Genomic DNA, 12,494 nt, shown 5'->3' on the forward strand with positions numbered 1-12,494 from the left:
CTGAGCCCAAGTGTTCTGTTATACGTTATTATTTTTCTAGCAGCAAGTTTATTCAGCCAAGCAACTATATCCTGAAAATTGAAATACAAGCAATGGCAAATAAATGACATGCATTCAGACTAATGTTCATTTCCAACTTCTTTTATCTGTACACAAATTCGTCCATCATCTTAACGTTTTCACAAACGTACTTGTTTGACTTGTGTGTAGTGGGAAAAACCGTGTGACTGTTGTTATGCAGCTCTTTCTGGTTTAAACAAGTGTGTTTCTTGCTGTAAGGTTGACAATTTATTTGCTCACCGTACCCCACACACTGTCAATAAAATGTGACCACGGTGTGTTTTAATCGTGCTGCAACCGTGTGTAATGATACAACAATATCATTACGCGTGAGATTTTACTCTCGAGTGCTGGTGTCTGTTTGTGCCTGCAGAGTGCACTACCCTCCTGTTTTCCTGCAGGAGTGGCCCCCTCGCTTACAGCCAGGCATGTTTGACACTCTTCTTTCCTCGCCTTTCTCTTGCTCCTTATTTAGATCATGGGTGTGTCCCTGGCTCAACGCCGGGAAATACTTTTCGTGGGAACTTTGTTGCCATTGGTCAGCCATAAATCAGCTGTTGGGGCATGACTGTTTGACCAACACACACTCAGTATATGTCTCCTCTCATTACGGGCCTACTGGATGTGGAAGCTTGGTGCTCACTCTGTGCCTTCTGGGGCTTTTTTTTTTTTTACTGCAAAGAGCGCACATAACTGGAACAGGATAAATAATCTTTATCGTACTGTATTTGTCAGAAACACGTGATTGGGCATGTGCTGGTTGAAGGGGCTGCTTTTTTGGAAGAAAGCTCGATGTGGGAAAGCAGAGGACATGTCACTGCCTTCAAGAGACTAGGTGCTATAAAAATTCCAGAGGGAGAAAACAAACGGAAAACGCAAGACAGTGTCAAATCTCTTTTCAGGCTTCGTGTCTGTGTCATATTCTTTGTAGATCTTTGTATTTTAGTATTTCTGCTCTGAATTATCAGGAAAAAGTAGCTTCACACATTTTCATAAACTGACGAACCAGGCTACGACGAAAGCGTGTTTTTTCCCCTAAAGTTAAAGTATACCTAAGTTAAACTTAAAATCTAAACATAAATCATCACTCAATCCGTCTGCTACTGTAGGCGATTGTTTTGACATTTTCATTGATTTTCTTTTAAGTCTGTCTCATAAAGGAGTGTTTTCAATATCCGTTTTAATATAAGATAAGGGACCGAAATTATAGCACTTTTTTTCCTGATTTTAAAAATGAACAGCTTATAGAAACGGAGCACGGATTATGAAATATGATCTGTTTATTGCTTTTATTTGATACATAATTAAATTCAATTATTCGGCTACAATTTCACGATTTTCAATATTTCAATTCCAGCCATTCCCAGGCCTATACGTGTATTTAAAATCCCTCGTTTTTAAATGTCAGTGTCTGTAAACAGCTAAAAGATATGAGACATTATGTTTCATAAGTAGCCTTCCTAGTAAAAATGCAATCTGATAAAGTATTGACTGTTTTGAAGTTAAAATGATCGTCGATGCGCCATCAATAGAGGGAGGTTATATGCAGAAAGCGTCTAATATCTAAAAGGTCTGAATGTTTGAGGGCGTGAAATTTTTAATAGCCCGAAAGAAGACAGTAATGCAGCATTCAGTGTCTTCATATCGAGCTTATATTTAAAGATATTAATTCTTCAAAGTGCCATAAAGCTTAGGCCTCTGATAGCAGAATGTGTCATAATCTCCAACGAAGCGCTGCTTAAGCTTTTATCTTTCCACAAAACTTTCTTCCATCTTTTTTTTTTTACAACATAAGCGTTTGTTCACTTGTTTTATGATTGTGAGGGAAAAAAATCATGTGAAAAAAATACAGGCAGCTCTGCTTTGAATGGACTCTTATTCCATTAACTGCACATACTATTGGCCCTCGTCGCCTCTATCATAACATACATAACAGATCCTGATGGAATTATTTTGTAGACTCTCCTAGTAAAGATTGCACTCTCAGCGTGTCTCTTGTTATATTGTTTAGGAGCTCGTTGCTTTTTGCCGCAATGGTCGTTAACCTCCGAATGACCCCACGCGGAGCCCACGGCTGACAAACCTCCGCAGACACGCAGTGCAATAGTTGCGCCAGAGGATGGCGCACCACGACAATCCAAAACACAGGAGCCCTGCTTCTGAGTTTGCCCTAGCCACGAGCGCTCGCAGGCGCGCGCCCTTCATATCCCACCCAGTATTTCCTGTGTGCACGAGTTTACCTCTCGAGGTCACCAAGCAGGATTTACGACTGGTCAACAAAAGCACGTGATACTCCGCCGTACCCCATATTTGGGTGCCTACGTAAGAGAGAATCAAGTCCATGTCCCACTCATTTCCATAATTCATCATAAATTGTGCAAGGGTGCTATAGGACGCGCTAAAGCATAAGAGCCACAAATCAAGCACACAGGTTTATGCTGTTTCACCTCCAAAAGACAATAAAAACAACAACAAAACCTGCAACCAGCAAACGGTGGAATTGTCAACAAATGAGCTCCTATTTTGTGAACTCATTCTGCGGACGCTATCCCAATGGCGCGGACTTCCAGTTACATAATTATGGAGACCATAGTTCGACAAACGAGCAATACAGAGACAACACAGCCATGCATTCCAGCAGGTACGGGTATGGCTACAACGGGATGGACCTGACAGTCGGCCGGGCCGGTACCGATCACTTTGTGGGCAACGAGCGGACACAGGGCTACTCTCCGAGCCACTCAGCTGCGGCGACACCCTCAGTGGAGCAGGTCAGGTACACCCAGTCCGCCAACAGCACTGGGACCACGTCTCTATCGCCTCCACCTGACCCGCTGCCGTGCTCTTCGGTCGCCAGCTCGTCACCAGCCACCGAGCCTCAGCCCCAACACCGAGCCGTGAAAAACTCTCTCACGACCTCGTGCTCAACCCCGTGCTCGAGCTCCAACGGAGGCTCGCTGATGCTCAGCCGGGACTGTGTGTCCAAAGCTTCTCCCCTCGAGGAGGAGAAGCCTGCGGGGAGCGCACCGACAACTCCTCAAAATAATACCGACTCCTCACAGCCTCAGATCTATCCGTGGATGAGAAAACTGCACATAAATCACGGTATGGAAACTTTCTTTTTAATTAGCTTGTATCGATTTTAGAGACGTGGCACTGTGTTATTGTTTAGTCAAGGTATGACTATGCTTATATCCCCATTCAGAGACTTTAAAGCTTTCGGTATCATGCCAAAAAGGTAATTATTTAGGATTTATTACATTTTTAAAGAAGAAAATGTGTTTAATTCCGGGGGCATTTGGCGCCGTATGCGCGTCTCACCTGTTTGGTGTATTATAGCCTTTCAAGAATGCCAGCACTGAGCAGGCACGGGCTAATTTAACGAGAAAGCATAGGAATTTAGAGTTTAGTGATTAAAACTCTGAAATATATACATCACATGTGCGTTTTTTGTGTTGCTAAACTTTTTTTGGTCAAAACACACCTCATTTCACGCTGTTAATTGCTGCTTGCAAAATGTAACTGAAAAGGTATGTATTTTAGTTATGTACCCTGTGTTTTTTATGGCTTTTGGGTTCTATGAGACGGCTTTAAAATCTAAGTCATGTGCCAACTTTTACGCAGGTCCATTTTGCACAAACCATACTGGCAAAGGATATGAAAATCTGAAAATGATGGTTTAAAAAGTTGTTACACTATTCATTTTTAACGTCCTGCCTCTCTTTCCGTACAAGATTTGGCTGGACCAGAGGGCAAGAGAGCCAGGACTGCATACACTCGGTACCAGACCCTGGAGCTGGAGAAAGAGTTCCACTTCAACCGGTACCTGACCCGCAGGCGGAGGATTGAAATCGCCCACGCCCTCTGCCTCTCAGAGAGACAGATCAAAATCTGGTTTCAGAACCGCAGGATGAAGTGGAAGAAGGACAACAAGCTGAAGAGCATGAACATGGCGGCTGCAGGCGGAGTAGGCTACAGGCCCTGATATTCCCTCTTTCACACCTGATGACGAGCACTATGAAAATACAACAAAGATTGTAATAACTTCTCCACCTCGTCCCTTCAAAAGGCGCAGAGACTTGTAAAAGGGGCTGTGTGCGGGACAGGGGGACATCCCCACCCTAAACCCCGCTGTATGTCAAACAACCGCCCAATGATATTCCTTAATATTTTTTCCTTTTTATCCCCACCGTGGTTATGCTTACGTGATTAAAAAAGATGCATTCTGTACAGTTCTGTCTAGATTTAGAGGAAAAAAGAAACATAAATGTTTGTCTAAATTATTTCTTGTTCAGACGAAAAAATAAAAATAAGAGCTTGAAATGCTACCTAACCTACCGCAAATAAAACCAGTAAAAGTTGTGTGATGCACTCAGAACAATAACACCCTGCTAAATGAGGGTTAAGGTTGAGCTGCCTTTGTGTTAAGCCTTGTTTTCTCTGTATGTACTGTATATGTATGTATTTATTTGTTTGATGTAATGTACCAACTTGTCAGAAAACTTGCTTCCAAAAAGTAGAGCCAGCAGTAAGCCGTGCGTGGTTATTGTGTTGCGTTGTGGACACTTGTATGGACAGAGGTTCCGAACCAGTCTTGTATGTACAGTAGCTGTTACCATGTATCTTTTTTTTTATTATTATTGTTATTTTCCTGCAGGAGCTGCTGTTTTCGTTGTTCACCTGAACGCAACATTTGATTAAAAAAAGTGTTCTGTCTTTGTTTGAACGTGGAGGTCTCCACAGTAAATTTCCTCGGCTTTATGTGTAAACTCCATCGTGATTAGCTTTTTGTAAATGTTTTTCAAAGACTGGAAGTCAAGAATATACTATAAAAATAATAAAACTGATGATGATTGCCAATATAATAAACTTTCTACTGGAACGGCAACTTTTCGGTGAGTTTTTGTAAAATGTCCATATACCATTTACGCGTTTAGAGCGACTGCCAGGTGGGAACAGGAGAGTCTGAGTTTCCTATCCTATATATATTTTTTTAGCTTTAAGAATCAGCCATAGTTCTCCTATCTTAAATCCGGAATTCAACAGGTTTCTTGAATGAAAGCTTCATGTGTTACTCACCTTGCAGGAGCTTGGGGGGCTTTTTGGGGGGTCCATGGTCACTAACAGGCTCCAGGGGCCGTGCGTCCCCCTTTTGCGCACAGACTCCTGGGCTCCTGGAGAATCAGCTCGACTTTTCCAGCTGTAAACTTTATTAGGCTCGACTCTGGCTCTCTGACATTTGGGTGCTAAATGAATGGGGGGTTTTGTCTATGAATTAGATCGTAAAAATCATCCGGAGCGCGGCCAGATAGGCTTACTGGCCATAAACGGTCACGTGGTGGCCATTAAAGTAAGTTTTATGGTTTTGGGGAGTTGACAGTATATTGCACATAACATATAATCGCACTGACGGCGAGGCTTCGTCTGACTCTCTCTTTGCAGGCTGTAAGTGTTACTTGACCGGTACAGAGCGTCTGTTTGCCTCAGTATGGACCGGACGCTCTCCAGGACGAGGAGCGCGTCTCTGGGTAAGTTTCTGCAGACTTTCCAGTAGCGCGGAGAACAGCCAGGCTATGTCAAACAGCCGTATTATTGTATTCGCTCCCTCTATCCGTCCCTATTAGACCATTACACTAATTTGTCAGTTGTGCAGTGCTGAATGCTGGTCTCGGCAGATGTTGCGCAGGGTTGGGTCCGGCTCATGGCTATTTAATTGCTTCCTTCCCTGTGTAACTTGTTTCCCTCCATCTGTGGTGTAACTCATAATCCATTTTTACATGTTGGATAATTATCTCTGTGTCCATTTCCACCCCCTCAAACTTCTACTTGTTGTCGTTTTATTGCATTGGAGGATTCACAGAGCCAGAAAGTTTCCACGGGGTGTGTGGAGTGTGGAGGTTCCCCTGATGAAGTTACGCGCTAATGCAGGCCTCTGCATTTACAGCTATTGGATTCTGTTTGTGCTCATGACTCCTGGAAGTTATTTCTCCATCAATGGGGGAAAAAAAGTTGCAGTTGTCGTTTGGCTGCGCGCTTCACATGTTGGCACCGTGTTTGGCTCCGGGCTGTAAACAGTGTCAAGTAAACACAACACGGGAACAAACAGCAGCAGGGAGACGTTTGAAAAGGAATTCCGTTTTGTGTTTGGGGTTGAAAAGTTCAGATGACCTCTTTAAAAGTCACTCTCGCCTTGTGCTGACCTCTTGTCCGACCAGTGACCGGCCAATGGACCCTGATCCCCCCAAATCATGGACTGTAAACAGGAAATTAATAACTTTTCACGCCTCCTATTTTTTGGACGTGTTGGCCTTTTTCTTTTCATCACCCTTGGATTAAGTTTTTCACTTAAGGAGTGCGTTACTTGATGCGCTCGTTTCTAATTTTGAAATTTCGAGGCCAAATATGAAATCATCTCAAATATTACCGGACATCTGAGTCTAATGAGTTTTGCCAGCTTTATATAAGTTCTTTCCAGAGCGGATTTTCAAAACTACAGTTTCTCGTCAGCTATTTAATTCTGAATTTGCACATTTTTTTTACTCACAGGCCTGATTGCATCAACGAAAGCCATTACATGATATTAAGTAACACTTAAAAACATGGAATACACATTAATACTGGTACAACTTGAATAACTAAAATCATTTCCGCCGATGTTGGAAAACAGTTCTCAGCAGGCGAAACGGATTTTCAACTAAATTATCGTCCTTATTTCTATGGCGATGAAACAGAATCACGAAATTAAACAAAACAAGAAGGCTAAAAATAAGTTATTTCCACCCATTGTTTTAAAGTTTAACACATTGAGTTCTTTGTAGTGTAAAGAAGCAATTAGTTGAACAAATAGCGGAGTTTTGCACTCTGACTTTCAAGTATAATCTCAGGATGCACTGAAATATAAAAGGACACAATGAAAGAGCATCTATCTTGAAATTAAAAGCTTATCCAATAATTCAAAATAAGATATTTCGACAGGGCCCCATGTGCGGCAAACTGCCAGGCAGAGAGAGAGAGAGAGAGAGAGGAGCTGTAGGTTCATCTGGAGGTCAGCCACAGCACCAAGATAAATCTGCATCCTCTCTGAGCCACCAGCAGAGCTCGCTTTAGGCCAAGTTCACTGTCAGCCTGCTGTATGCAGGGAGAGGGGAAACCACTCACACACCCAAGGTACATCGCACAAACACGCGCACACACGCGCGTTTTCACGTTAATGACACGTTTGCTTGGCGTTGCCTATAAGCATAATGCGTAAAAATGAATTTAGCGAAGGGACACAAGAGCCTGTGGTTGCATCAAGCACCGGAGGAGAAACAATGTGAGGAGAGAGTGGGAGTCTAACTTTAAGAATGGCCTCCAACAAAGACTTTGGCTGCTTTGGTGTCTCTAACGCTAATGAATGATTGCATATTTACAGCTCTATTAGTCTTGAGTGGGAGCCGATTGGATTATCTTTCCACTCCCTTGTTGGGAGCATCATAAAGCTACAATCGCGTTTTAGGTCTTATCCTGGCATCTTCTCTAATTATGAAATTTGGGGAAATGATCATCCTGATGGCAAGAGAGAAACACATTGTTCAAATCAATTTTTCGTTTCAAGAGGGCTCGATGGCTCGCCCGGCTGGGACAGATGAGGGGAGATAGCAGAAGAAGAGGAGGAGGAAAAATTGGGGTCAAAAGTTTACGCGCTGAACAAGTCTCCGTCATCTGTTCTCTCCGAGCTTGATGCCAGCCTTATAATAGCGATCTTGACTCTCCACACAAAAGACAGAATAGCTTTGAATTACATATGTTGCACGGTGCACTCAGGTGAACCCTGGAAGCGCGGTGACCTCGCGTTTGGGCATAGGGGAGGGGACCCCCCACCCGTCCCCGGGAATAAGATTGAGTGGCTGGCGTTTTATTAGGGCGGTTGATTGGTGAATTTCCTTTGAATAAATTGCATTTGATATGTTTGGGGACGAGGGCAAATTTGCATTTTGAGGATTGATACTCTCGACCGGTCACAGGGTAATGGGAAGGCCCACAGCCCCCAAATCGAGCCTCAGGATCCCTTAAAAAACATTTAGCCCCTCTCTTCCTGATCTGCTGAATAGAAGCCTTAAAGAAAGCCGAAACGGCGCAGATGTTTTTGTGACTAACAATAAGAAACTTCTAAAATACATTACTTTTTGTGGAAATACACATATACATGTTTTATTCTTTTAATTGACCTATAAACGCTTTGGAAAACGTCAGCAGTTTGCTGTTTTAACGGGGTTAAATATGAAGTACTTAGTTGTACGCGGAAAGGCCTACTGAAAAATGAAAAAAATAAAATAAACATGCAGGTAATTATCCAAAAATGACACAAAAGCAAAATAATGCTAATTATAAAATGTTCAAATAAAATACATTTCATGGTAAATGGCTAAATAGCGAAAATGTAGTCCTGCTTGTAGCGCATGTTTTCATATAAACAACCTGCATCTTGGATCACATGAATAGAACAAGTTTTGCTCCAGAAAATGTTATAAAATTAGTTTAAACCAGAATATCAAAACTTTAGGTGACCTTAAAAAGAATGCAAAACAGACAATAGAGGCAGTTTCACTTCATCAACCTTTTTATTGTCCCTTCAAAGTAAAACTAAGAGAAAGGAAACACTCACTCAAAGTCAAATCCAAAACTTTTATTTGTAGAAAATGAAATTTATTGTAGAAACCAAATGTATGATACCATGCATCGGTTTGTCCTTTTTAGACCATATAAGTGCTCAAATCTCCAAAAGAAAAACACTTAGGAGAAATTTAGAGACTCACAGCCAAAAATAAATAAATTAAAACTTCTTAAAAAAATCAATTTGCGAAGGCTTCATATTCGTTCACCAAAGTCACAGCGCTTGTTATGATTTTAGAAACTACAGGATTATCCAATAACAAGCTATAACACCTCATAGATTTGTACAAGTTGAACTTGTTATAAATGACCCTATAACGTGCACTGTTCAGTCTTAAAATTGTGTCTGTAATTTCTTAGTCATTTGGAAACAGTAGTTTGGTTTTAATGGCCGAGTGCGTCACATTCCAACAACTGTGAGGAATAAGGAAGTTATGCATAAACTTTCTAGGAAGCATCACCTCTTAAAACTATCTTAAAGGCTTGAAGGTCACAATAATGTCCGTCTTCTCAACCACTCAGGCCACAATTGTGAAAAGTTAATTCCGCTTCCAAGATATGTGAAAGGATAATCACACGAGACCATGAGAACAGACAAACGTTTTACTCCGAGGGCTCATCTTTATCAAAACATTTCCATGAAGGTATGAAAAGTGTTTTCTCGCCTGAATCTTCGTCACATCTGGAATGCAAGGAGGATTTTTTATCCGGGCCGTCACAGCTCCGGATAGACAGGAGACCTTGTGAGAAGCATCTGCAATCCGTCACCATCGTCACAGCACTTCTCTGATAATCTAAATTTACAGTAAACTGTCAGCATGATGTATAAGCTTAATAGACCTTCACTTCAAAATATACGCTCTGGAAGGGAACACCATGATCCGGCTGTTGGATATATAGTCCCAACATAAAATCACAAGACTAACTAGTATTTTTACACATACAGCGCAAATATATCTTTACATTTTGTGTAAAATTACTCAAGATAGTGGAAATTAATTTAGAGCAGCTTCCAAATTCTTCATTTAGTCAAATATTCAACTGGTTGGTTGTTATCCTGTTATATTTTGTGCGTAAAGAGATTTAACTAAGCGTTGGTGCATTTCAATACACAGCAGCACCTTGCAGGCCTGCAGGAGATAACAGAAGTATCACCAGGAGTGTTATCTTCTTTGCGTGTTTTTCAGCACTTAATTAGGCTTGTTGAAAATTCTATTGAAGTTTTTTTAACAGCTGGGAATTAACAAAAAAAGTAGTCCCTCGCAACAAGTACCTGTAAAAACAGAAAGCCAATACAGGCGAGGATAACTCCGAGTATAAGTGGATAATAGCCGAGCTTATGTTGCTCATATTTACACTGTACATATATAACAGAATGGCAGCAGACTGTAAATTTAGATATCATGTGCAGTCGTCTTGCCGCTGACATTATGTTGACATATTGCCTCTCAGGTGGTCTCTGGGCCATGAGGATGCACGGTGGATATATGGCGCAAAGTAGCATGAGCTGCCATTTACAATGAGTTAGGTTCGAGGACGGCTGTAAGATACACAAGATAGCAGCAGTAGCTCTGCCTTACAGCAACAGTGTGAACACATGAGAAGAAAAAGATGGAAGAGAAAAAGTGAGGCCTGCTTATGCAAAAGCGGAATTCACCTGTTTCAAGTCGTCTGCAGCAGCTCAGATTGAATATCTGGAGCTTTACTAATGAAAATTAGCATTTAAATGAAACACAATATAGACATTTAACGCAATTCTATCAGTTTCTCTGCAGCAGATCCAAAAGTTGCAGGGTCCTCTCCTTCGAAATACCCAACTCAAAGTTCAACGTGATTTTCGAGTAAGTTGGGACCTCATGCATATTTTTTTTTTTAAATCCTCCGGGGAGCTTACTAAGTGTTGTCCCCCACATGAGCTCCCCCAGAAGGCTGAGCAGATCCTGGACAACTGAAGTCCAAGTCCGGGGTGAACCTCAGGTCACTGCGTCTAACAGATATGAAAATGTCGCCTCTTTGGAAAAAGGGGGCACGCCTTGTTGTTTAACAAGACTGTCAATGGGCAAGATTAATCAGAAACAAAATGGAAACGGTGTCACTTTGGGGTCAGGCAGAAGTTATCTCTGTTCAGAGCAGCCAGAGAATAGAATAGAGGGTGGGGGGGCCAGAGTGAAAAAAAAAAGAAAAAGAAAGAAAAGAAAGAAGAGGAGTGAAAAAGAAAGCTTTCAATATTTCCGAAGTTTGGCCTCTTGTTTCTCCATGCAGAGGCCTTGTTGACGTGGACAGTGAGGACGAGCTTTGTAAAGAGGAGCTGATACAGTGAGCCGCCTCGGACATGGGGAGGAAAGACGAGCTGGACGTGATGGCTGCAACGCGAGGAGCACGGTCAGACACTTTTACATTTTTATCAATAAATGTGCAGATATTAATTTACCTTAAAACATAAATTTTAAATGTTATAAATGTATGATATCATATATTTTTATTAAGAAAAAAAAATAGGCTGGTAAAGGGTTGGTCTTAATCTTAGCAATTTGTTCCACCGAAAAGATGGCATTTCATATTGTATGAATTGTTTTCATGGAATACCGAAGTATTTTTTCAAATTAAACTTAAAGTAGTCATCCCTGTAACACACTGTAATTTTACTGTTACAGTACACAAGAAACGTATGATCTTACCTCAGGTTGCTTTACAGAAAGCTACAGCTGCCAACATAGCCAACCGCAAATGTGTGGTGAAATATGTTTGGATACCTTCTCTTAGACTTTTTTAAAAGGTAGGCGTAAAACAATACAACTTATTACCTTTTTTTAAATAAAGTTTTAGACAACACTACCCAAGCATGACATTAGAGAACAAAAAAATATTGAAATATTTCAAACTTTTTCTGTAAAATGTTTTGTACATATCATAAATTATAAACTATGCAACTCTGTATTTGAAGGGATGTTGTATGTGATTTACAGAATGAACATTGCATCCCCTACTGTGTGCTGTTTTACAAATCCTATGCTTTATTGTGGCATTGAATGCAACATCCCTGCACCTGCAAGTGTGTGTATTCTTTTTTTTAATAGCAGTTAAACGCAAGAAGATTCTTAACAAATTGAGAAGGTGCGATCAGTGGCAGTAGTTTATTGTGGTGCTTTTGTACAAACAGAAAGCAGAATTATCTTAGTTATTGTTGTGTCCTGGTTAATGAGAGGAACAAGTGTTTCACACATTTCTAGCCGTAAAAGGAAAGCTCAGTGGTTCTTTTTTTTGAATATTTATGCTTGTGCAATGTAAGAGATGGGGAGGAAATTGTGTTTTAACGTGCTTGTGAGTGTGGTGTTGTTCAGGTTCTAGGATGCACAGGTCTTTATGTGCTGGCTTGTGTGTCCGCAGAGGAGCGGCTCGTCCATGAGCGCGCGCTGTGTGCTTTTGCCATCATTTCAATTTGCAGTTTGCGTGGTTGTGTTGCTGTTTTGTGTTCCTCTGAGCATCTATTTGGTGTAATGAGCATTTTATCCAATCAAACAATAGATATTCATGCCTCTGATGGAAATGGTCTTTGTTCATGGTGGCCTTTATATTATCAGGGTTTGAATTTCACATCCAATGTGTCTTGTAAAGGATGTGCATATTTCTCTCGTGCAGGAAAGCCTCACCCACAGAAGTTTCGCCCCATGCAGTAAACAAGTTAGTTGATTGCTTTTGCTTTATATACTGTGATTTAATAAGGAAAACACCAACGTAAGCCAGTCCGAGCAGCGTTGGTGGTACCAATGCCATGCTTT

General features: G+C 41.3%; 2 protein-coding genes across 2 annotated transcripts in view; both read left to right on the plus strand.

The window, feature by feature from the left end:
- The window catches only part of hoxa3a (homeobox A3a), a 30,921-nt gene that overhangs the window by 1,121 nt on the left and 17,306 nt on the right, over positions 1-12,494 (plus strand). Inside the window, exon 2 of the mRNA XM_034704167.1 lies at positions 10,978-11,097. The gene's annotated coding sequence lies outside the window, so the exon portion shown is untranslated. The remainder of the gene's footprint in view (positions 1-10,977; positions 11,098-12,494) is intronic.
- On the plus strand, positions 2,284-4,942 carry hoxa5a (homeobox A5a). Its single transcript, XM_034704174.1, has 2 exons — positions 2,284-3,165; positions 3,795-4,942. Exons 1-2 carry the CDS (start codon positions 2,496-2,498, stop codon positions 4,043-4,045), a joined length of 921 nt encoding a protein of 306 aa, XP_034560065.1. The 5' UTR covers positions 2,284-2,495; the 3' UTR covers positions 4,046-4,942.

This window comes from Notolabrus celidotus, chromosome 16, assembly GCF_009762535.1.
Source record: "Notolabrus celidotus isolate fNotCel1 chromosome 16, fNotCel1.pri, whole genome shotgun sequence".
Lineage (NCBI taxonomy): Eukaryota > Metazoa > Chordata > Actinopteri > Labriformes > Labridae > Notolabrus > Notolabrus celidotus.

Coding starts and splice junctions, on each gene's coding strand:
- hoxa5a (XM_034704174.1), top strand. CDS start 2,496: ATGCTGTTTCACCTCCAAAAGACAATAAAAACAACAACAAAACCTGCA. Junction 3,166..3,794: donor AAAACTGCACATAAATCACG/GTATGGAAACTT, acceptor TTTCCGTACAAG/ATTTGGCTGGACCAGAGGGC.